At 39.6% G+C, this 20,381-nt stretch overlaps 4 protein-coding genes across 6 annotated transcripts; 3 read left to right on the top strand and 1 right to left on the bottom strand.

The window, feature by feature from the left end:
• Positions 1-394: 394 nt before the first annotated feature.
• Positions 395-5,787, top strand: LOC140770151 (probable protein phosphatase 2C 3). Its single transcript, XM_073111182.1, has 8 exons — positions 395-884; positions 1,370-1,541; positions 1,647-1,800; positions 2,096-2,159; positions 2,271-2,378; positions 2,509-2,634; positions 2,842-3,083; positions 5,223-5,787. Exons 1-8 carry the CDS (start codon positions 663-665, stop codon positions 5,440-5,442), a joined length of 1,308 nt encoding a protein of 435 aa, XP_072967283.1. The 5' UTR covers positions 395-662; the 3' UTR covers positions 5,443-5,787.
• A 304-nt stretch (positions 5,788-6,091) lies between these two features.
• Positions 6,092-8,544, top strand: LOC140770154 (uncharacterized). Its single transcript, XM_073111184.1, has 2 exons — positions 6,092-6,326; positions 8,209-8,544. Exons 1-2 carry the CDS (start codon positions 6,159-6,161, stop codon positions 8,398-8,400), a joined length of 360 nt encoding a protein of 119 aa, XP_072967285.1. The 5' UTR covers positions 6,092-6,158; the 3' UTR covers positions 8,401-8,544.
• Positions 8,545-8,630: 86 nt separating this feature from the next.
• Positions 8,631-10,155, bottom strand: LOC140770153 (glycosyltransferase BC10-like). The gene is made up of 2 exons (XM_073111183.1): positions 9,358-10,155; positions 8,631-9,280 (listed from the first exon to the last, which is right to left on the bottom strand). The coding sequence occupies exons 1-2, from the start codon at positions 9,883-9,885 to the stop codon at positions 8,639-8,641; spliced, it is 1,170 nt and encodes a 389-aa protein (XP_072967284.1). The 5' UTR covers positions 9,886-10,155; the 3' UTR covers positions 8,631-8,638.
• A 494-nt stretch (positions 10,156-10,649) lies between these two features.
• On the top strand, positions 10,650-19,613 carry LOC140770876 (zinc finger protein BRUTUS). 3 transcript variants are annotated; one of them, XM_073112194.1, is made up of 14 exons: positions 10,650-11,048; positions 11,222-11,431; positions 11,673-11,867; positions 11,953-12,308; positions 12,669-12,891; positions 12,979-13,147; positions 13,261-14,505; positions 14,669-14,822; positions 14,905-15,126; positions 15,426-15,563; positions 17,932-18,166; positions 18,322-18,381; positions 19,194-19,265; positions 19,345-19,613. In XM_073112194.1, exons 1-14 carry the CDS (start codon positions 10,776-10,778, stop codon positions 19,480-19,482), a joined length of 3,690 nt encoding a protein of 1,229 aa, XP_072968295.1. In that variant the 5' UTR covers positions 10,650-10,775; the 3' UTR covers positions 19,483-19,613. The 3 variants fall into 3 exon arrangements, 2 of the variants coding, with proteins under 2 accessions (XP_072968295.1, XP_072968294.1); XM_073112193.1 differs by having other exon boundaries at positions 14,663-14,822; XR_012106070.1 differs by lacking the exons at positions 18,322-18,381; positions 19,194-19,265; positions 19,345-19,613 and having other exon boundaries at positions 14,663-14,822; positions 14,905-14,978; positions 15,088-15,126; positions 17,932-18,070.
• Positions 19,614-20,381: the final 768 nt, after the last annotated feature.

The raw sequence follows: 20,381 nt of genomic DNA, 5'->3' as shown, positions 1-20,381 counted from the left end.
TTGATAAAAATACTCCTGATATATGTTCGGTCCACTCGTTCGTCGCGACCAGGGAGATACAAGAGGGGTGTAGTTTTACCCAAAAGGAGTAGTGCGTGTATCATTTAACTTGGTATCGACGTAAGTATGAACTGGAAAAAGACGGCGCCGTTGAAGGCTTCAAAGTTAATATCTTTCAAACTAATCCACTATTTATTTATTTATTTATTAAATCTTTTTCTCTCTTTTCTTTAGTCGGTTGATAAATAGATAATTACAAACGTAATTACCATTGCGAGTTTCGGGTATTAATAAGCAAGACAAGTATGGAATAATTATGCTAATGATATATAATTATGATACTAATTGTTCGCAATTAGGTGGGGGAAAGGGCTGTAGAATTCTTTAATGGCGGTCGGGGAGTAGATTAACAAACCACTACAGCTAAACCGCGTCGCTTCTCTTCCTCCCTTTCCGCGTTCGTCGCTTCTTCTCTCCTCTCTCCTCTCTTCTCTCTCTCTCTCTCCCTCTCTCTCTCTCTCTCTCTCTCTCTCTCTCTCTCTCTCTCTCTCTCTCTCTCTCTCTCTCTTAACCACGACCAGATCTAGGAGTGGTACAGGGAGAACTAGGGATCCGATGCGTGGGAGGGCGTGAATCTCAAGGTGGGAAGACCAGTGACGGAGATGGCAGCTGGCGGTGGGGGAGAAGGGAGGCGGCGGCACGACCACGATCTAGTGCCTCTGGCGGCGCTGATTAAGGAGGAGCTCAAGAGCGAGAAGATGGAGAAGCCTTGCGTGCGGTACGGGTGCGCTGCGCAATCCAAGAAGGGGGAGGACTACTTCCTCATGAAGACGGATTGCCTCAGGGTTCCGGGAAACCCCTCCTCCTCCTTCTCCGTTTTCTCTGTAAGCAGCGTTCTAATATGATCTATTTTAATGTTTTTAAACTTAAATTCGTGTCAGAATTCGATCTTCATTGTGGAAGAGTAGTTGTTGTTTCAAAATTCGATCTTTCTGGAGCAAATGTGTGATTTCCATGCAGCGGATCACTTTAATGTTCTCGTTCTATGGCTTGATCTAGTGGTATCCATCGTTTTGGTGCTCACTGGATGGGTTCTAGCAATGTGAATTGGTCTGTTGACTTGGAAATCGAAGAATCTGATGACAGTATCTTTTTGTGGTTAATGGTCTTTTGATTATGATCAATATTAAGTTGGAATAGTGGGGAGCAATTGATAAGGAAATTGAACATTGACTTTATATAACTGATATATGTACAATTGCATGGATAACTTGCTTGTGAATCAAGTTGCATTCTCTGTTCATGTGCCTTTTGGAATCAATATCTTTAGAAAACAGCGTGAAAGTGAACTGAACACAATATTTTTCAGGTCCTTGACGGGCACAATGGTAATGCAGCAGCAATATACACGAGGGATAACTTGCTGAACCACGTCTTAAGTGCTATCCCTCGTGGGCTTGGGAGGGATGAGTGGCTACAAGCTCTGCCTCGTGCATTGGTTGCTGGATTCGTGAAGACAGACAAAGAATTTCAGAGCAAAGGTATGCTTTACTTTTCTCTTCTTTTTCTCTTACCTTGCCCTACTCATGGTTGTCCATTATCTTTAGCTAACTGATGTTTTGATTTCTCTTTGCTTTGTCCAACAGGACTAACTTCTGGGACGACCGTCACGTTCGTGATAATTGACGGGTGGACTATTACTGTTGCTTCAGTCGGAGACTCTCGTTGCATCTTGGATGCTCAGGGTGGAGTTGTTTCTCTTTTGACTGTCGATCACAGACTAGAAGAAAATGAGGAAGAGTGGGTACCCTCTATCTCTCAATGGTGTTTTCTTTTTGAGAACTGAGGTCGACTATTCTGGTTGATCCCTGCTATCCCCCTAGATGTTTTTTCTTTTGGGTGACGGGGGCGGGGGTTGGATCTTCTAATCCATATCTATATCCCTCAACCGAACAAAATTTCTGTTAACTCCTATGTCCTGGGGTAATGGAACAAACTAAGGATATAAATGGTTATCCATATTATCTTTGTCCTGAAAGAAATTTAGTCCTAAATCTTTCAACTGGCCTAACTATCTCATATATGTCATGGGCAGGAGGGAACGAGTGACTGCAAGTGGAGGTGAAGTTGGAAGGCTCAACATTGTTGGTGGTGCTGAGGTAGATTTATATCCTGTGTCGGTTATCATATATATATATTTCTAATTATGCAAGAGAGAAGAACATGATAGCATTTTCTGAGGCTTATTACTTTGTTTTCCTTCTTTTCAGATAGGTCCCCTCAGATGTTGGCCAGGGGGTTTATGCCTATCAAGGTCTATTGGAGATATGGATGTTGGAGAATTTATTGTTCCAGTTCCTTATGTCAAACAAGTTAAGGTACTTATAGCACAGATTTGCACCCAATAGTATTGCTCCTTTTATCATCCATCAGTGAATAAGTTAGTTGTGCCTATCTTTGTTTATAGCCAATTCTAATTGTGCTCCGTCGTCCTTTCTCTTATGCTAGTTATCAAATGCTGGGGGAAGACTTATTATAGCTTCAGATGGCATTTGGGATGCGCTATCTAATGAGGAGGCTGCAAAATCTTGCCGAGGGTTGCCTGCTGAGCTTGCTGCAAGACAAGTTGTAAAGGTGATAACTGTGCATTAATTCTTCTAGCTTTTAGTCATTTTCTGACCGCATCCCCTAGGATCCAGCCAACTTTAAGAAAATTTCTGATGATGTCCTAATTTTGTACCATAAGTATGATATCATTGACTTCAACTCTTATCATTGTAGGTGGCTCAACTTTTTTCTGTTGTCATATATTCTCATCACATTTCACTGATTATTATTTAGGAGGCACTGAGGACAAGGGGGTTGAAAGATGATACAACCTGCATTGTTGTTGACATAATTCCACCTGACCATTCCGTACCTCCTGCATCTCCACCAAAAAAGAATCAAAAGATGAATAAACTCAAGTCTTTTTTCCTTAGAAAAAGATCTAAGGACTCTGCTGATAAGTTGGCAAAGAAGCTATCTGCAGTGGGAATTGTAGAAGAAATATTTGAAGAAGGTTCAGCAATGCTAGCGGAAAGGTCAGTCTTTTTCCTCTACACACAAAGTTCAGTTTCTTGTGACGGTGAAATCTGCATTGTGGAATTTTAATTCAGGGGGTGTTCCTTTTCCTTTTTTGTAATAGAAGTTCTTGAGGTTGTGAAAGTTGCAGCAGGACCTAATAGTTTGATCTTGATTTAGTTCATGACATGCATATCAAATTCCTATAACACATTTGGGCATGAATAATTGTTCTCATTCTTCCGTATCCAACACCATAGAGAAGCTTTTCCAGAGAATCTCTCTAAGAATATATATGTTCCTTTACTTAATAAGCATCGTAAAGGTATTCAATCTTTTTGTATTGATATTCTGAAGAATTTACTTACACTTACTAACAGCTAAAGAGATCTTTTGAGGTTTTTTCCCTCCTAGCCCTTTGTTATGTTGTAGTTGGATATGCATCCCTTGATAAATTGTATAGTTGTATTGCTTTCCTAAAGTTGTATCCATCGTACAACATATATTTGTTTTTTTTACCTTTCTCAAAAATTCGGACTCTCATGTATTAGAATCCCTTATGGATATAGTTATCAAGAAATTTCTATGTCTAAGATCCTTTTCTAATAGAACTACTCTTCCTTTCTTCAAAATATTTTGGCATCTGAGAAACTAAGAACTACTAAGAAATTGCAATTTTCTAGGTGTGCTTGTCACCATAAATGAGATGGTGCTGACTCTTCTATATCTGAGACAGAAATTTGAAAGTATATAGTTCAAGGTGTACTGACAAATTACTTCCTAGGCACAACTGTTCATTTTCCAGTGTAACAATAAGATATGATGCCAACAAATCATACTTAAATTTGCATCATATATTGTTTTTTTTCTTTCTCTCATGTTTACTCTGCAGCATTATTAGCTTTGATCATAGTATGTTCCAGTGTTTCCAATTTATTACATAATGCAAAATATAAAGTACACAAACTTTAAAATATTTTGAGTAAATCAATCTAAGAAACACACCTATAACCTAAAAAACACATCTATATGTACATAATTGGCTAGTATAAATTCATCTACGACAGACTACAAGAGACTCTTCCTTACCATATTTTACTACTGTCCATGAATTGGCTCCATATGAGCCTTTTGTAGAACAAACCCACTAGCGCTCTTGTACTCATCTTGCACCACCAGTGCGCCTAACGCATTCTGTACCTCAGCATGGCTTTTTATTCACTATCCCACATCTATTGTGGGCTCCTAGTGTGCCGACCACAAGTCTTTGTTCACCCCTCATGAACACCTGTTTGCGATTCGAAAAAATAGCTTTCTATGTCTTTATATAGACATTCAAAGCATATATTATTCTTCTAGTTAAATTAGTTACACTCCTAATTCCATCTGGAGGCCTCTCATGCTTCTAATTTAACTAAAACAACTCTCACCATCTATTTCATTAAGAAAATCACAAACATAGATGAACTAGATTTTAGTCAAACTAGGACTCCTTATGAGGAGGCCTAATCCATAAAGAAACACCTGTATATTACGAAGTCTAGTTATGCTGTAGCAAAATTCATCCTGCAATTATATCCAGGAATGTCGTTTTGAAGATTAAAGCTAAAAGTAGTTCCTCCTTCCCATTCTACTCCAATCTGGGTCATGCCAAACATGAGAAGATCTACACTGCTATCTGTTGGGTATATCGGTTTCAGTTGAGATAATGAAAACCAAACAAAAGCTCCTGAAAACATGCAAAACTGAGCAGCTACTGTGTGTAAGCCAAAAGAAATAGCAAGTTACCATCAACAACTTAATCCTCATAAATGTGGATAATAGTACCAAGTTGTTAACAAGACAAAATCGATTATTATCTACATTAAAGATTTTTGCTGAGATCTTTAACTTCGCTGGTTCTAGTCTGTTATACATGTCTATCCTACTGTGATATTAAGTACGATCTTATGCTAGACTTAAGGTGATTTTGTTTTGGGTTTAGCAACTCTTATTCAGGTCGGTTTCATGGACTGATGCAATAAGTTGCGCCTTCATTTAGCATCTTTACTGGAGTTGTGGTTGCTGATCATAACCAGCTTTTTATCGAGTCATTTTTCCACTGCATATTGATATTCTCTTTTAGTGATTCAATGTAATAAAATGTCTACACATTGCAGGTTAGGGAATGAATCATCTGCCGGGCAAACGACATCAGGCTTGTTTACATGTGCTATCTGCCAGGTCGACCTTGCTCCTAGCGAAGGTATCTCCGTTCATGCCGGCTCAATCTTCTCCACCAGCTCAAAGCCATGGGAAGGTCCTTTTCTTTGTGCCGATTGCCGCAACAAGAAGGACGCAATGGAAGGAAAACGTCCTAGCGGAGTTAAAGTGCTATAGCTCTCTCTTTTGCAACAACCCCTTCTCCCTCCCTTCTCTCTCTAGCTCCCTTCCTTCCCAATTATTCTTTCTCTCAATTCTAGCTGCTGCCAATTTTTCTAGGCTGCATGATTGTTTTAGTTTTGGAACATGTGATGCACCCGTGTAAGTAATATCTGCAAAGAAACGTAAACAAGTGATGCGTGTACCTTAATTGATTCATTTACCCTTTCTAGGTACGAACTGAAGCTAGCTAGCAAATTAAGTATGGCAGTTTATTAATTCTTGTAATTTACTTGTAGGTTTGATTTAATTTTGTGAATTGGAGTGAGTGATTTATTTTCTATAAAATTTGTTCGTTTACTACCTTATAACAAAGTCATGTGATGGACGAATTGCTGTGTGACTTTTATTTCTTATCATTTTCTACAATTTCAGTGTGATCTCAAATGATAAACTGTTCGAGTAATTCATCTACTTAGCAATTGGTGGTGGTGGTGTCTATTTATCCCATTAAGAAACGCATTTAATATGGAAAAATTTAGAACGAAATTAATTTGTAAGCTGGAGGTTATGATCTTTATCAAACTTGATCCGATCCGGTTAAACCCAAAGTGCTTGGTTTGGGTCTCTACTCTTAACTCTCAACTCTCAAAAAGAGAACTGCATTAAGTCCAACTCTGCTAACAAATAGCGAGAGGGGCAAAGCGCCAGAGCCGCAGAGGAGAGGAGTGAAGATGTTTGCGACGGCGGTGAGGTGGGTGGCGAAGAAGCCGAAGCCTAAGATGAAACCCATCGAGCTGAATACCCCTCCGGAGCAGACGCAGACTATCACGCGCACCATCTTCGACATCGTCAAGGAGCACGGCCCCCTCACCATCGCCGACACCTGGGAACACCTCAAGGTAAAAATCCATCCTTTCTTCTTCTTCTTCTTCTTCTTCTTCTTCAATCATGGATAAGTCGAAGTTATAACGCAACCCACATACAAGTTTATTCTCTTGAACCTTTATTTTCTGCATTAGAGATGGTCCGAGTGTTTTGGGTGAAAATTTTGAGCACCACCCATTTGATGATTTGCCTGAATGAGCATGGTTTTGACATGAATTTTAGATAATTCTTTGATCGATACTAATTAGTTGTTTGCGGTCTTACGTCAAATTGAAGAGGTTGCATTAAATCAGCTACTCGATACTTGACACGCCCCCTTACTTCGCGACCTCCCACTCTTCATCTACCGAAATGACTGGGCAGATCTAATGTATTCTAACCAGCTCATGATCCTTAGGCTATACAGCATGGAGTAGGCAGAGAGATGAGAGGACCACAAACCCCTGCTTGCTTGATCTCCATCTTTTCACATTTGGAATAGCTGAAGTTCTACTTAACTTAGTAGTTGAAACTCGGAGAGACAGAGAGAGTCCTCTCTCATAATTGAGGCCTTGGTTTACATCTGAGTGGTATGCGAGTTTGCTGTCTTACATCAAACTGGTGCCATTAGTCATATGCTCCTATATCAGTGTAACAATGTTGTTTGTAGGTTTAGGCACTAAGAACTATCTAATATCAATTAGATGGTCAAAATACTAGATAGGCAACACCAAGATGCTAAACAATATCGGTAAAAATAAAAATATCCTGTTTTCGTCATTCTATTAATATTCTTTTGAAATTACATCCAGCGCCAACTGTCTGATAACTTCTTGAGTTAAAAGTCATTCTTACAATCTAATATCCTACTTTATTTTTATGATTTATTGTATCATGAGCAATTGTGTTATTATTAATCAATATGAACCATCACCACAATGCACTTCTGTACCTAGATCTACATTATCCATTTACGATGTTTGATATATTAACCGAAAAGAAATTGAGACACTTCAGATAACAACTCATCCTAGTAGGTTTTCCAATTCCATCCATGTCCATACTGGTCTGCATGGAAATTATATGAAAAAGATAGAAATTTGAGTCGGACAGTCTAATCAATACAACATTCCAACTCATCAAGCAGTCAAATATATTGCAGCTTGATTCCATAATCTTTTCCCTAATCTGTTTAAACTCCTAGTTGCTCAAGATTAGTTGCTTCTGGCTCGTGTTTGTGGATGGTTTAATTTGTTGTCCACTATTGGTGCTGTCATAAACTCACTTAAATATGCTGATTAAATTCATTTGGACTGCACATTGCTGTAAGCTGATATTCCTTTTCTCTTGCTCTCTTTTTTCATGTTATTTTATGGTTGTCTCCAGTTTGATGGTATTTATATCACAGGGATAGTTATTAGACGTGCAAGTGTGTTGGGGATCAGCTTGAAGTAGGTGAAGAGTACATATGAATTGTTTTATGCTTTGATAAGTTGATATTCAGGGGGGCCTATTAGGAAGTCTTGATTGGCTTGCTAGCTTTAAGTAGGATAAGAGTATGTAAAACTTAACTCTTTCATATATATGTAACCTGTTAGAAAGTCCTGATTGGTATGTTATGGTGGCCTGCGAGAAGAAAGCGGTAAGCATGTTTGACTATCTGTACTGTTGAATGTATGACAGAAATTTCTAGATTGATTTGTAACTACAAAACGAGGGTGCCCTTTGTGTGACACCAAAGGTCTTTCACCACGTATCCTGGAATCGTAGTAACTGACATAGATTCTGTATAAATGGGGGATAAAAGCTGCATACATTTTGCTCTATAAGAACAATCTTGATAATTTCTTCATTGCTGCAAAACATTCTGATTGCTTAATAATGTGATGTGGTTTCTCTTGTAACTTGTTGTTTCAGGACGTTGGGTTGAGAGGACTGACAAGCAAAAGGCAAATGAAAATAATCTTGAGATGGATGAGGGAAAGACAAAAACTGAGATTAATCTGCAACCATGATGGTCCTCACAAGCAATTCCTCTATACCACCTGGTTTACCAACCCCAACAACATGCCGTCCAGGCCGCAGAAGCAGCATTCTTCACAGCCATGACAGGCAACCTGTTACACTTCCATGACGATTTTTGTTTTAGAGTTGATAACCTTTTCTCCATCCTCTATAGATTAATGCACGTGTATTGTTTGTAATTATTCCTCAACTCTCTGAGATTGTGAGTAATTCTGGTGATAATATCTCTATTTCCAGACGGTAATTTTCGCATTTTCTTCCTAAAATAAAGTTATAACGTTAATCAACATTAACACAACAATCTATCATAATATATACTCCATTAAAACCCAAGCACAGCTTCCGCCATCCGCATCAACGGCTCCAGCGTATCAGCGCTAAACTTCCTCGCGAACAAGAAGCACAACGCGCTCTCCTCGCGGCCGTCATAAGTGCATCCCGCCTCCTCCCTCACCGCCCTTATCAGCTCCGCCGTCACGTGCCGCCGCCGGTACGTGGCGGGGTGGGCCCCGCCCCTGGACCAGTCCACCCACGTGACGCTGCGGTTTGCGCTGCTCCGTGGGAACAGCTTGGCGGCCAGCGTCGGGAAGTAGTGCTCGTCCACGTAGCACGGCGGGCGGCAGTGGTCGCGGAAGACGGGGTAGTAGTAGCCGTCGGATACGATCCTAACGGCAGGGTCGCGCTGGATCTCGAACCACTGGGACCCCTTGCGCCAGTCTGAGAGGGAGACGACGGGCCGCATCCGGGGGCTGTAGCGGCCGCGGCCGGTCCTGCGGGGGTCGTCGAAGGAGGCGACGAAGCTGAGGCGGGAGCACGTGAGGTAGGCGTGTACGGTGGGGAAGGGGAAGAGAGGGATGCACGACTCCGAGAGGAGGACGAAGCGATCGTTGTAGGGGTCGAGGAGGGCGTTCGCCAAGAGGCGGCGCTCCGCGTCGAGCATGCTCGGTTGGCCCCACTCCGTTGACTAACAAAGGGAATAGTAAAGAGAAAAAAAAAAGTTATATACTTTTTTACTATTTGCAATATTAGAATTGGACTAACCTTGCTTGGTATCCTTCGCATGTAGAAAACCGAACGTTGAGGTGCCTCCTCTTTGAAGTCCGGCGAGGTGTGAACGTAGATGGAGAAGAGCCCGTCGTGCCCCTCGAAGAATCTCTCCCACAGCGGCCTCAATGGCAACCTCCCCCTCGTCAAGAACATGAACGCCACCTTCGCGGGAACCCTCGCCTCACGTGGCGCCATCGAAGCCATCCTTAGCAGCTCGTCGTCGTCCATCTCGTGCCACGCATCGCCGCTATCTGTCCGATTCCCCGACAAGGTGATATTAGCACTGGTGGAGCAAGTCCTAGTAGAAAAAGAAGGAGAAGGAGAAGGAGGAGGAGGGATGGGTTGGGAGGCGAGAGGCTTTGAGTGGCGAAGAAGGTGATCAGAGGAGACGAGGGCGTCAAAAGGCAAGGACTCGAAGAGTACACGGAGGGTGAGGAATGAACCGAAGGTCACAGCGAAGAGCAAGATGAAGCAGAGGAAAAGAGCAGCGATGCCCAAGTTATACTCTCGGTGATCCTTCATCTCTCCTCTTGTTGTGGTTGGTTCGCATTAACTAGTTCTTACTAAAAGACGATTAAGAAGCCCTTCTTATATCATGAGGAAATGGAGGAGGAGGAGGAGAAGGAGTTGCATGGATTTCATGATGGAGGATGATCAGAGAGGTATGTGTTTCTCGTGGCAATGCCATGGCATATCTCATGACATTGCCATTGAATCATTGATCGATCATAGATTGCAATGTAACTGACTTGCTATTATATGATGGTAAATGTCATCTGCAAGAACTCATTAAGGACTCTTTTGGTTAAAGCCCACGTCAAACAAGCCCAATGCCGGCCCGTTGTTCTTTCATAAACAAAGGCTGAGGCAAAAATTATTGAAATATTGAATGCCACGATCCCACGTGCTTCCCACGCGCAGCAACCTTTTCGTCCGCTGACTTGGCACGTCAGCCGTTACGTAACACGCGTGGCGCTGACAGAGCAGAGAGCATTCCTACAGGCCGATCCGGAACTTCCCCATAACTCCCCCGCAGGTTCGTGATGGAAAACTTGCATTTAGCACCTTGTTAAATGCAAATTTCGCTCTAATAAAAATTGTACGGGATGAGATTGGTTAGTAGTCAAAAGACAGAGACTGGATCGTAAAATCACATAATTGGTGTTGTTTAAAGCAAAATTTCGGTATAATTATTTGGGGAAGTTTTTGTTTCTTTTCCGCGCACCATATATAATAATCCTTTTGACTGCGAGCTCGCTCTTCCTTCCGCTTTTATCCATCGCGTCTCCTCTTTCTTCTTTCTCGTTATAAAAAAAAAATGAATGAATAAATAAATAAATAAATAGAGGAAGAATTATAGAGGTAGGGAAGAAGAAGACGACGTATGAAATCCTAGAGCTCTGATCGGAGTCATGGCGACGCCATTGGCAGGGGAGAGAGTTCTGTCTGTCACGCCGCCGAAAGAGGATTTGGCGCCGTCTAGTTCGTGCATTGGGAACTCGGCGCAAATTTCGCCGATCCTGATACTTCTCTATTTCCACAAGGCGATTCGGTCGGAGTTGGACCGGCTCCACCGCGCTGCCCTGGAGTTGGCCACCGAGCACGGCGGTGACGTCGAGGCGTTCGCTGTGTGCTGCCGCTTCCTCTTCGCCATCTACAAACACCATTGCGATGCCGAAGATGCGGTAAGTTTAGGAATAACTAGTGGAGATCTCTGTAGAAATTTATTAAATATTTGGGGTTTCTGCTATAATTCTTGATGTGCTTGTGCGAAAAGATTCATTGGTTTGACTTCGCAACACAACAAACATAACGCGTACGTAAGATAATCATTATGCGTTTGTCTTTTGTTTTACAGGTCATATTTCCTGCTCTTGATTCGAGGGTTAAGAACGTCGCACGGACATATCATCTCGAGCATGAAGGGGAGAGCGATCTTTTTAATCAGCTGTTTGATTTGTTACGGTTGGATGTGCAAAATAGTGATGGCTTTCGGCGAGAACTTGCGTCATGCACTAGAGCCATTCAAACATCTCTTAGTCAGCACATGTCAAAGGAAAAGGAGCAGGTAATTTCTAAATTTCCTAAAATATCTCAATAAATTACTTCTTGTCCGACCTTGATTAGTTCTCTACCTTTTTAAATAATCTCTGCTTCTTGGATTATTGGATTCATCATAATCCCTAGTATGTAATTCTCATTGGAGGATGCCACTTTTTAGGGCTCATGTGATGTTTTTGACATTATTACCATGACAATAATCATGTAGCATCTGTGCCAAGTCTTTGCTGACAGGGTGAGTGTCTCAGGTATTTCCCTTGCTTCTTGAGAAGTTCTCATTTGAAGAGCAGGCTGATTTGGTTTGGCAGTTTTTATGCAATATCCCAGTGACTATGATGGTAGAATTCCTTCCATGGCTTTCAGCTTGTGTGTCACCTGATGAACTCCAAGATATGCTCAAATGTTTGTGCAAGATCATTCCCGAAGAAAAGCTTCTTCAGGAGGTAACTATGTTTTCTCAATTTCCAGCTAAACATTTTAATCTCTTTGATCAAGCTACATTTAATAGTTACTTGTACAACCATGAAGGTTATATTCACTTGGATGGATGGGAAAGGAATGGTAAATGTGGTACAGGATCTTGGAGATGATTCTCCTTTAGAGAACTTTAGAAGAACTGAGCCTAGCTTGATTGTGATTGAGAAGGATCCTGAAGATCATTTCAGGAATGAAAAGACAAAACATAAAATGTCGGAGTTGAGTGTGCTGGACTTTGGTGGGGTCCACCCAATAGATGAAATATTGCATTGGCATAATGCTATCAGAAAAGAGTTGAAGGGTATTGCAGATGAGGCAAGGAAGATACAAAATTCTGGAGATTTTTCTGATCTGCCTGCTTTCAGTTTAAGGCTTGAATTTGTTGCCGATATATGCATTTTTCATAGGTAAAGACTTCTTAGTTGCTTATTTGATCTAGAAGTAGTATTTTACATATGGTTGTTCTTTATGTTAACTTTCTAGCTTCATTTAGCATAGGATATAACTTTGGCTTCACCAATGTCAGCACATTACAAATTAGAACTTTGATCCTATAAAGCTTTCACATTTTCATTGCAAAGCTTGTTTCCCTCTTAACCCATACTGTGATCAATTCTCATGTGCAAGACACTGGTAAACAATCATGCATAATTACATCTTTCTATATATATATCTTATATATAAGTATAGATAGATAGACAGATAGATATCATGATTTTCTCTGTTAGTTTCTAGTGACTTCCTTCCCTTCTATTCTTTTCCTGCAGTATTGCTGAAGATCAAGTTTTATTTCCAGCAGTCAATGGGGATATTTCTTTTGTGGAGGAGCATGCAGATGAGGAAAGTCAACTCAAGAAATTTAGATACTTGATTGAACAAATTCAGGGACCAGGTGCCAAATCTCCTGCCGAATTCTGTTCGGAGTTATGTTCACATGCTGATCAGATAATGGAGACTATTGAGAAGCACTTCCACAATGAGGAAGCTAAGGTAGGTAATATTTTTTTATTTATATTCAAGTTGTTGTTGTGCGATGAGATTTGAAGAATGCTTCTCTTTTTAATGTTTCTATTTTAGGTTCTTCCTCTAGCTAGGCTGCATTTCTCTCCTGATAAGCAGCGGAAGCTTCTCTACAAAAGTATGCTTGTAATGCCCTTAAAATTGTTAGAGCGTGTTTTACCATGGCTGGTCTCCAAGTTAAATAATGTGGAGGCAATGTCCTTTCTTCAGAATATGCATCTGGCAGGTTGTATGTCATCCCTTCTAGTGACACCTCTTTAGGCCTCACGCAACCAGCATGATAATTCTTTTCTTTGGCTATCTAAGGGTTATAATCTATTTGCCTTTTGTCTCATGCAGCTTCATCATCTGAAACTGCACTGGCCAACCTTCTCATTGGTTGGGCTTGCAAAGGACATTCCCAGGATATGTCTAATACTAGCAAGTTCATATGCTTGTCTTCCAAAGAAATTGGTTGTCCTTTAGATGATGCATATGAGTTGGTTGAATGTCAAGCCTTCTGTCTAGGTGTTTGTCCATGTAGCTCCAAGGGAAAAGCAACAGATATGAAACCTAAGAATGATGCAAGGCCAATTGAATGTGGGACCTTCTCAGAATCAAGTGGATTTTCTGATGGGGTTAGGTGTTCAGAAATTCCCAACTTGCAAGAACTCGGGTGTAGTGAAAAACCTTGTTGTGTACCTGGGTTAGGAGCAGATAGCAGAAAATTTGGGGTTAGCTCATTAGCTGCTTTGAAATCTTTTCGTTCATTCAATTACAGTTCTTCTGTTCCTTCACTATATTCCAGCCTCTTTTCCTGGGAGTTGGACAATATGTCATGTGATGTAGATAAGTGTGAAAAGCCAATTGACACCATATTCAAATTTCATAAAGCAATTCGCAAGGATTTAGAGTATTTGGACATAGAATCTGGAAAGCTTATTAATTGTAATGAAGATTTTCTACGACAATTCACTGGAAGATTTTGTTTATTGTGGGGCCTATATAGAGCTCATAGTAATGCTGAGGATGATATAGTTTTTCCAGCTTTAGAGTCGAGAGAAACTCTTCATAATGTTAGCTGTTCCTACACTCTTGACCATAAACAAGAAGAGAAGCTATTTAGAGATATTTCTGAGGCTCTTTCAGAGCTTTCACAACTGCATGATGACTTGGATCAAGTTGATGCTAAAGATGATACTGTTCTAGGAAACTCCAGATTTTCTGAAGATGGTCTTGATTGGACAAGAAAGCGCAATGTACTTGCCACAAAGCTTCAAGGCATGTGTAAATCTATACGAGTTGCTCTGGATAATCATGTTCTAAGGGAAGAAATTGAGTTATGGCCGCTGTTTGATGAGCACTTTTCTATGGAGGAGCAGGATAAAATTGTCGGTCGTATAATTGGAACAACAGGAGCAGAGGTCCTACAGTCCATGTTACCATGGGTAACCTCGGTACTTACTCCAGATGAGCACAACAAAATGATGGATACATGGAGGCAAACAACTAAAAATACAATGTTCAATGATTGGCTAAATGAATGGTGGAAGGATACACCTATGTCACCGCAGCCTACAACAGAAACCTGTGACCCTCCAGAAGGTCCTTGCATGATCTTGTTTTGTTTTATTTATAGTCCATGAAACTCAGTTTTTTGGACGGTGTCAATATTTACTCTGTGATTGATACAAGATCATTTATCTTTTTTTCTTTCTTGGAAGTGAATTTTTATTAATCTATAATTTTGTGGAACTCTTAGAAATAGAGTACCAAGATAGCGATCAGATGTTCAAGCCTGGATGGAAAGATATATTTCAAATGAATCAAAATGAGCTTGAGTTAGAGATACGGAAGGTTTCTCGAGATCCAACTCTTGATCCAAGAAGAAAGGCTTATCTAATTCAAAATCTTATGACAAGGTTTTCTTGATATAGAACTGAAATTTTGTGCCATTACCTCATGGTGTAGATGGTATACTAATGCAGAACACATTTATTTCAGTCGTTGGATAGCTGCTCAGCAGAAGTTGCCTCAAATAAGGACAGAAGAGAGAACAGAAGGTGAAGATGTACCAGGTTGTTCTCCATCATTTCAAGATATGAAGAAACAAACTTTTGGCTGTGAGCACTACAAGCGAAACTGCAAACTCCTTGCTGCGTGTTGTAACAAGTTGTTTACATGCAGGTTCTGTCATGATAAAGTCAGTGACCATAGTATGGATAGGTATAATCCTTGTTCCTCTCACATCATTTTTTTGATATATAACGAAATGGTTGAGATTATGTTTGAGAAGATTGAGGGCATATATGTTTCACATAGTCAAACATGATAACAAAATTGAGAGCACATAGCAGTCAGAATTAAAGAACTTTTCAGAAATACCACTTAAGTTCTTTCATGATAATTAACCCATAGAAAATTAAGAGTAATGTACTGATATCATATTTGTTTCATGGAGCAGTCGTCATCAATCAAATGTTTCAGAATTTGTTTCTTCTCCAAAATTTTCTTGTTATCTTCAGGAAAGCAACAGTGGAGATGATGTGCATGAACTGTTTGAAGATTCAACCAATTGGCCCAACTTGCAAAACACCCTCCTGTAGTGGATTATCAATGGCCAAGTATTATTGCAATATCTGCAAGTTTTTTGATGACAAAAGGTAACCATTGAGTGACGCCAACACCTATTTTTGATATATTGGATGGAAGGAATTACATTCTATTCTATCTTTTTGTTAACTGTTGCACACTTGCATCTGTTATGATTATTTCTGGATTAACCGTTGCAAAATGTTTTACTGTTTAAATTCTTCTTTTTGTTAGTTATGATTAAGAATATCACTAGTTCTTGATTATGCTTGGCACCAAATCAGTGCTCAGTCCTTAGTGTTTCTATTTTTCATGACTTACATGTTGGTGGAGAATCTTCCATTGTGCCGACAGGTAGATAATAAGATGTCTGAAATGGGTCTTTCAGCTTATTCTATACTGACCACAATAGGCTGTATGATCTGGAGAGTACAAGAAAAAGAAGGTTAACAGTATGTCATTACATAATGATCTGTTGACACATTGAAACTTTGCCATATGGTCATGGGACTGTACAAAGTTGTACTATGGACCGTAAAAGTAAAATCCTGGCATGAGCATTCATATTCATGGCCAGCTTCTCTGCTTTGTCAGGTTCTGGGAACACTTTCTTATTCAACATATGGAAATTTACTCATTTAGATAGCTAGTTACTAGAAGATCTAGATATACTAAATATCAAATGTACATCTTTGTAGCTTTTAGCACAACTATTTTACGATTTTCTTGCTACCATATTTGCTTTCTGAGTTAGTTTATTTCAAAATGTTGCCATTAATTTACAATTCATATTACAAATTTAAATATAGCTATATTTTCTCTTTTTCTTGCTGAATCTTCCCTGAGTTCCTTTTTTTCTTAACTCTATTATATATTTTACATGATTACTAGACCCAGAATGTCTTTTAACATTAATCTGTAGGGACTGCACATGCGTCCAGCTTCCCACATAAGCACTACCTTGCTTTGCTATGTTCTATTCTGGATGATCTGCAAAGGGTGAACACCTTTTACCCTGAACGGCACAAGGTTTTGACATTTCTTGTCAAGAGATAGCTGTAGTAGACATAGACCTTTCACTATTAAAAATCAGTTCAACATATAATCATAGTTACAGGATAAATTAGTTAGTCTCATAGTCTTCCTCTGGGGTGTAAACAAGTTGAGCATGAACGAGTTGGGCCCAACTCAGGTTGGCTCGAGAGGTGGAAAAACTCGGGTCCTCTCGAGCTCGAGCTTGATTTGAGCTAGGAAAGCTTAGCTCGGCTCTTCTCTTCTCCAGCTTTAGCTCAGCTCTAATAGCTCGTAAGCTTAATGAGCTTATGTGGACTAGTCTATAATCTCTATGGAAAAAATAGCAAATAAATGGCGTAGGATAGGATTTGAATCTAAGTTGGTTAGGTTGTTAGAAATTGCTTTAACCAACTATGCTATATAACATTTATATATTTATTTTGGACTATATATGTATATATAATATTATCTTACATATTATATATCGACTCGAGCTCGAGCGAGCTGACTCTAGCTCGGCTCAGCTCATTAACCTTTCGAGCTCAAAAATTCAACTTGGCCGCTCGGCTCGAGCTCTAAACGACCCGAGCTCACAAGTCTCGCGAGCTAATGAGCTTTTTTGAGAGCCCTAGTCCTCATATGTCTATGCATCTATATCTTCAATAATTTAGACCTCCAAACTGCGGAATTTTCCTTGTTATGTCTCAAGTGGTTGAGAGTTTGTCATCTGGGCCATATGGAGACTTAGCTTTGACTGGTTTGTGGATAATAGTTTGCTAAGATGTACTAGAATTTAATCACCCTGAAAATCATTTTTCTAAACACTATCTGTGGGCATTTTCAGAACTAATAGTTAGCTGAATTTCCTTAGGACCTCCTGTTTTAAACTTGTAATTTATCTTTGTGTACTTAGATGAGTTTCCTAAACATGCCCTCGAACTAGTGATGTATGCATCTTTAAACTTGTAACTGATCTTTCTGTTTGTAATGAATCTATCAAATAGCTATAGCATATCAAGAAATGCTGAAGTCATTGTTATCAGTTGTTAAATGGATAAACCTTTGGTATACTTGCCATAATTATCACAAAGATAATGGTCAGGAAAACTTCTCACTTAATCGATAGGGATACTTCCCATTAGAGTACTGTCTAGTTTAAACTTCTTAAGCATGGCCAGCAGGAGCCAGGCCAGCAATATGCATTTTAAAGAAGGGTGTCACAATGCATGAGGCTCCCAACAACTTAGGTGGAGGGAAAATGTATCTGTACTTATTCTTACTGCTGTGGAGGTTGTTCCCATAATTTGATCCCATGAATTCTTATATGCAAGACACGATCTTTATCATCACATCATTATATAATAGGCATTCATACAAAATTATTCATGTAATCTGTTACCCTTTTCTTTCCCCTTTTTGTTCCAGGACTGTATACCACTGTCCATTTTGTAATTTGTGTCGTGTGGGAAAAGGTCTTGGCACTGACTTTTTCCATTGCATGACATGCAATTGTTGCCTGGGAATGAAACTACTGGTGCACAAATGCCGGGAAAAGGGTCTTGAGACAAATTGCCCCATTTGTTGTGATTTTCTCTTTACTTCAAGTGCACAAGTAAGAGCTCTACCATGTGGCCATTTCATGCATTCTGCCTGTTTCCAGGTACTTTATCTTCAATAATTTGTAGGATAACTGGATGTTCCCTATCATCTCTCCCTTTAGATACCCCCTGTTCTATATCCACTTTTACTCAAAAGAAATAGAGAATCAGTTTGTAGGTTTTAGATGTTGGTCAAACGATCCTTTTAATTTTGCAGGCATACACTTGCAACCATTATACCTGTCCAATATGCAGTAAATCCTTGGGAGATATGGCAGTAAGATACCTTCTTTTTCTCTATGTTTATGTGAAGCCATTTAGTTTTACTTGCAGACGATGTTGAATGCCAGATCACCTAGTTCTATGTACTTCTACATACTTTCTTCTTTGTGCATCAAGTGTATTCCCTTTATCTTTTCTGCATCCAAGAAAAACTCCAGTATTGCACACTTCGCAGACAACTTTGGTGTGTCATGTATTTAGAGGTTTGTCAGATTGATTTCTGTAATGTGCTTCAACAACAGCTGAGACATAAAATCCTCGATAGGGATAACCGGCAGAAGAATCGGTATATTTTTTATTAGCGTTGCTCACAATGAAAATCTGATATTCATCCATTTAATTCAGACCCAAATAATTCAAATGTTCTCGTTAAAAGAGTTTCTTCCATTCAAAGTTAGATTTTAACGTTATGTATCCCTGTGGTTTGAATCCATATGGAGTATCCTTTTGCGGGTTAGTTTCAGCAGGGTGAGTATTGTTCTTTAGTTTATCTAGTCACTCGTGATATTTTTTTGGGCCATTGATGAATGAAGTGTACCCTAACTATTCAGTGACAATATAAATTTATTGTTTGAAAAATATCCCTAGCAAACTAGATATAGTTTGGTAGAATCAGGTGGAATGGCTAAAATTGTTTTCATGTCTGAATCCTCAAATAAACTTAAAGAATTAACTAGTAACGTAAACTCCCTGTTAGCCTCTTAAGAAACCATATGAATCCGTCTGTTTTACAAAAGAGGTGCTGGATAATTGTCTTTTTTTTTTTTTCTATGGACTGGTTAGGTAATTGACGTTTTACATTGTCAGGTTTATTTTGGCATGCTTGATGCCTTGTTGGCATCAGAACAACTTCCAGAAGAATATAGAGAAAGGTCTCAGGTGCGTTTTCCTCACCACTTTCTCCTTCTGCTCTCGTTGTTCTTTAGATAACTGCTAACTTCTTATGCAACTGGTTTAGGATATACTCTGTAATGACTGTGATAAAAAGGGTACATCTCGCTTCCATTGGTTATACCATAAGTGCAGTTTCTGTGGCTCATACAATACCAGGGTAATCAAGACCACTGCGACAGATTGTTCCACATCAAATCAATAAATCTTTTGCTCGGATTCTTTTCTACTTTCTTTTGAAGTTTATACATATATTGTGGCAACTAACTTTATTTTGCAATAGTGCAATGTATTAACCAGTTTATAGCCAAATTATGTTTATCTCTGTTGCATGAAGTTTGTCATGCAATTATTAGTCTAATAGTCGCTCTTTCTTTTATGTTTATTTTAAAGCTAACTTTGAGTTTGGTTGGCCAAGTTGAAAACCCAAAGACTGGTGTTTATGCAGCGGCTATCCGGAAAGTTGTACATGTTATTCCTCACCCTAAATCTTCTACGTTTATTGTTGATAAAGTAAGATGTGATGGTTCCTTTTGAGTGATTGGATTTTGCCGCAGCGTGCTTATTTGGCAGACCGGCATCGTGGTGGCCAAGGGAAGACTGGAGATGACTTTCCGTAGTTGGTACTTATGTCCGTAAATATGAAAACTCAAAACTAGCTCTTACCAATTACCATGCAAACAAAAAAGCCTTGTAGATCTAAGATGCCAATCTGAGTTAATAATAATACTGTCTGTCCATTCCTTTTCCATATGTGAGATCCATCCAACCAGTTGCCGACAACGTGCCCGCTGGCCAACTCGTCTCTTATCCTCGGGATAGATTGATTTGTTCTCTGGTGGTCTTTTATATAAGCTACTCGTGACACGAGCTGGGTCAAACTAAGGAAACTCACCAAACTGCTGGCTACATACTTTTTTATTTTTTTATTTTTGAATTGAGTAATTAACAAGAGCATACAGTAGTACTTCAGGCATCTTCATGAATTTGAATGAATACTTCAAGTTGTCTAGTTGGATCGGAAAGGACGTCCATAAATATGTAAAACAATTCTAGGGTACCCATAAAGTTAAATTAATGCACCCAACTAGTTGGGCCCGGTGA

The sequence above is a fragment of the Typha angustifolia genome, chromosome 11 (genome assembly GCF_048772165.1).
Source record: "Typha angustifolia cultivar Huaian chromosome 11, ASM4877216v1, whole genome shotgun sequence".
Lineage (NCBI taxonomy): Eukaryota > Viridiplantae > Streptophyta > Magnoliopsida > Poales > Typhaceae > Typha > Typha angustifolia.
The sequence above is the reverse complement of the archived record's forward strand: the minus strand, read 5'-3'. Positions and strand labels throughout refer to the sequence as shown.